Below are 1,615 nucleotides of genomic sequence, written 5' to 3'. Positions count from 1 at the left end.
TAGGTTCCTAGCCAGAGCGGAGTGAGCTTATGCTTGTCCTTGGTTAACCGCGCCCTCCGTAGCACCAAATCACCAACTTTGAGGGTTCTTCCCCGGATTTTCCTCTCGTGGTACCTGCGAGGGATTTGCTGGTTGCGAGCAGAGTGGACCAAGGCCATCTCCCGCACCTCATCCAACAAGTCAACTGCATCTTGTTGAGCCTTCGCAGCTCAGTCGGGGTCAAAGGCTTTGACCTTTGGGGTGCCATAGTAGTCTAGGTTGGAGGGTAGCACCGCTTCTGCCCCGTATGTTAGGAAGAATGGGGTGAACCCTATGGATCGATTGGGAGTTGTCCTTAGGCTCTAGAGGACAGCTTAGAGTTCCTGGACCCAACATCCGGCAAACATTTTGAGCTGGTTGAAGATGCAAGGTTGAGTCCCTAAAGGACCATTCCATTCGCCCTTTCAACCTGCCCGTTGGTGCGTGGGTGCCCGACCGACGCCCAATCAATCCTGATCCCGTATCCATCAGCGAACTCCAAGAACCTCTTGCCTGTGAAGTTTGACCTATTGTCTGTGATGATGGTGTTGGGCACACTGAACCGGTAGACAATGTCAAGGAAGAACTTGACAGCATCCTAGGAGTTGGTTTTGGCATTAGGTTTCGCCTCGATCCACATGGTGAACTTGTCCACCGCGACAAGCAAGTGAGTGAAAACAACAGGAGCCCTCTTGAGATGCCCGACCATGTCAAGGCCCCAGACCACGGACGGCCAAGTGAGAGGGATGGTCTAAAGTGCCTGTGCTGCCAAGTGAGTCTGCCTAGTGTAAAACTGACACCCTTTACACATGCGGACAACCTCCTCCGCATCGTGCAGTGCGGTGGGCCAGTAAAAACCTTGGTGAAAAGCCTTGCTGACCAGCGACTGTGGTGCCGCGTGGTGCCCCCAGATACCAGGATAGATCTCGAGAAGGAGTTCCTTGCCTTGTTGGGTGAGGATGCATTTCATGAGCATTCCTATCCCCGACGGGCTGCGTTTGTAAAGTTCACCATCGATGGCGAGAAACGTCTTGGCGTGTCGATACATCCTTTGTGCCTCGGTTCTATCAGTTGGGAGGACCTTGTCGAGGAGGTAGGCCAGAAGGGGCACCCTCCAGTCAGAGTTGATTACCGCTGCGTCAGCCGCGGAAGTTGTAACCTCCATCACGAGGTAGTTGGGGGACGCCTAGTTGGGAGGCACTAGACTGGGGCCCCCGGGCATCGGTTTGGACAACCTCTAAGGCGGGTCCAGCTTGACACGGATTGAGGGAGCGTGGAGATAGTTGATGAAGACTATGTTGGGAACGGGATCCCGCTAGGCCGCCATCTTGGCAAGTGCATCAGCGTCGTTGTTATCCCTCTACGAGACATGATGCAACTCGATTCCTCAAAATTTGTCCTCCAGTTTGCGAACCACCTAGCAGTACGCCTTCATGAGGGAGCTTTCACAATTTGACTCCTTTATGACTTGGTCTACTACCAGCTTGGAATCACTGTAGGCGTAGAGCCGGGTTGCTCCAAGCTCAACGACAATGCGGAGGCCGTTGATAAGACCCTCATATTCAGCGACATTTTTCAAGGTGCAAAAGTGGAGGCG

At 53.6% G+C, this 1,615-nt stretch overlaps 1 protein-coding gene across 1 annotated transcript; it reads right to left on the bottom strand.

Annotated features, from left to right (window-relative positions):
* Positions 1-418: 418 nt before the first annotated feature.
* LOC112900493 lies at positions 419-1,183 on the bottom strand. The gene is made up of 2 exons (XM_025969354.1): positions 899-1,183; positions 419-616 (listed from the first exon to the last, which is right to left on the bottom strand). Exons 1-2 carry the CDS (start codon positions 1,181-1,183, stop codon positions 419-421), a joined length of 483 nt encoding a protein of 160 aa, XP_025825139.1.
* Between the last annotated feature and the right edge of the window lie 432 nt (positions 1,184-1,615).

Source organism: Panicum hallii, chromosome 7, assembly GCF_002211085.1.
Source record: "Panicum hallii strain FIL2 chromosome 7, PHallii_v3.1, whole genome shotgun sequence".
Classification (NCBI taxonomy): domain Eukaryota; kingdom Viridiplantae; phylum Streptophyta; class Magnoliopsida; order Poales; family Poaceae; genus Panicum; species Panicum hallii.
This window is presented reverse-complemented; position numbering and strand designations above follow the sequence as displayed.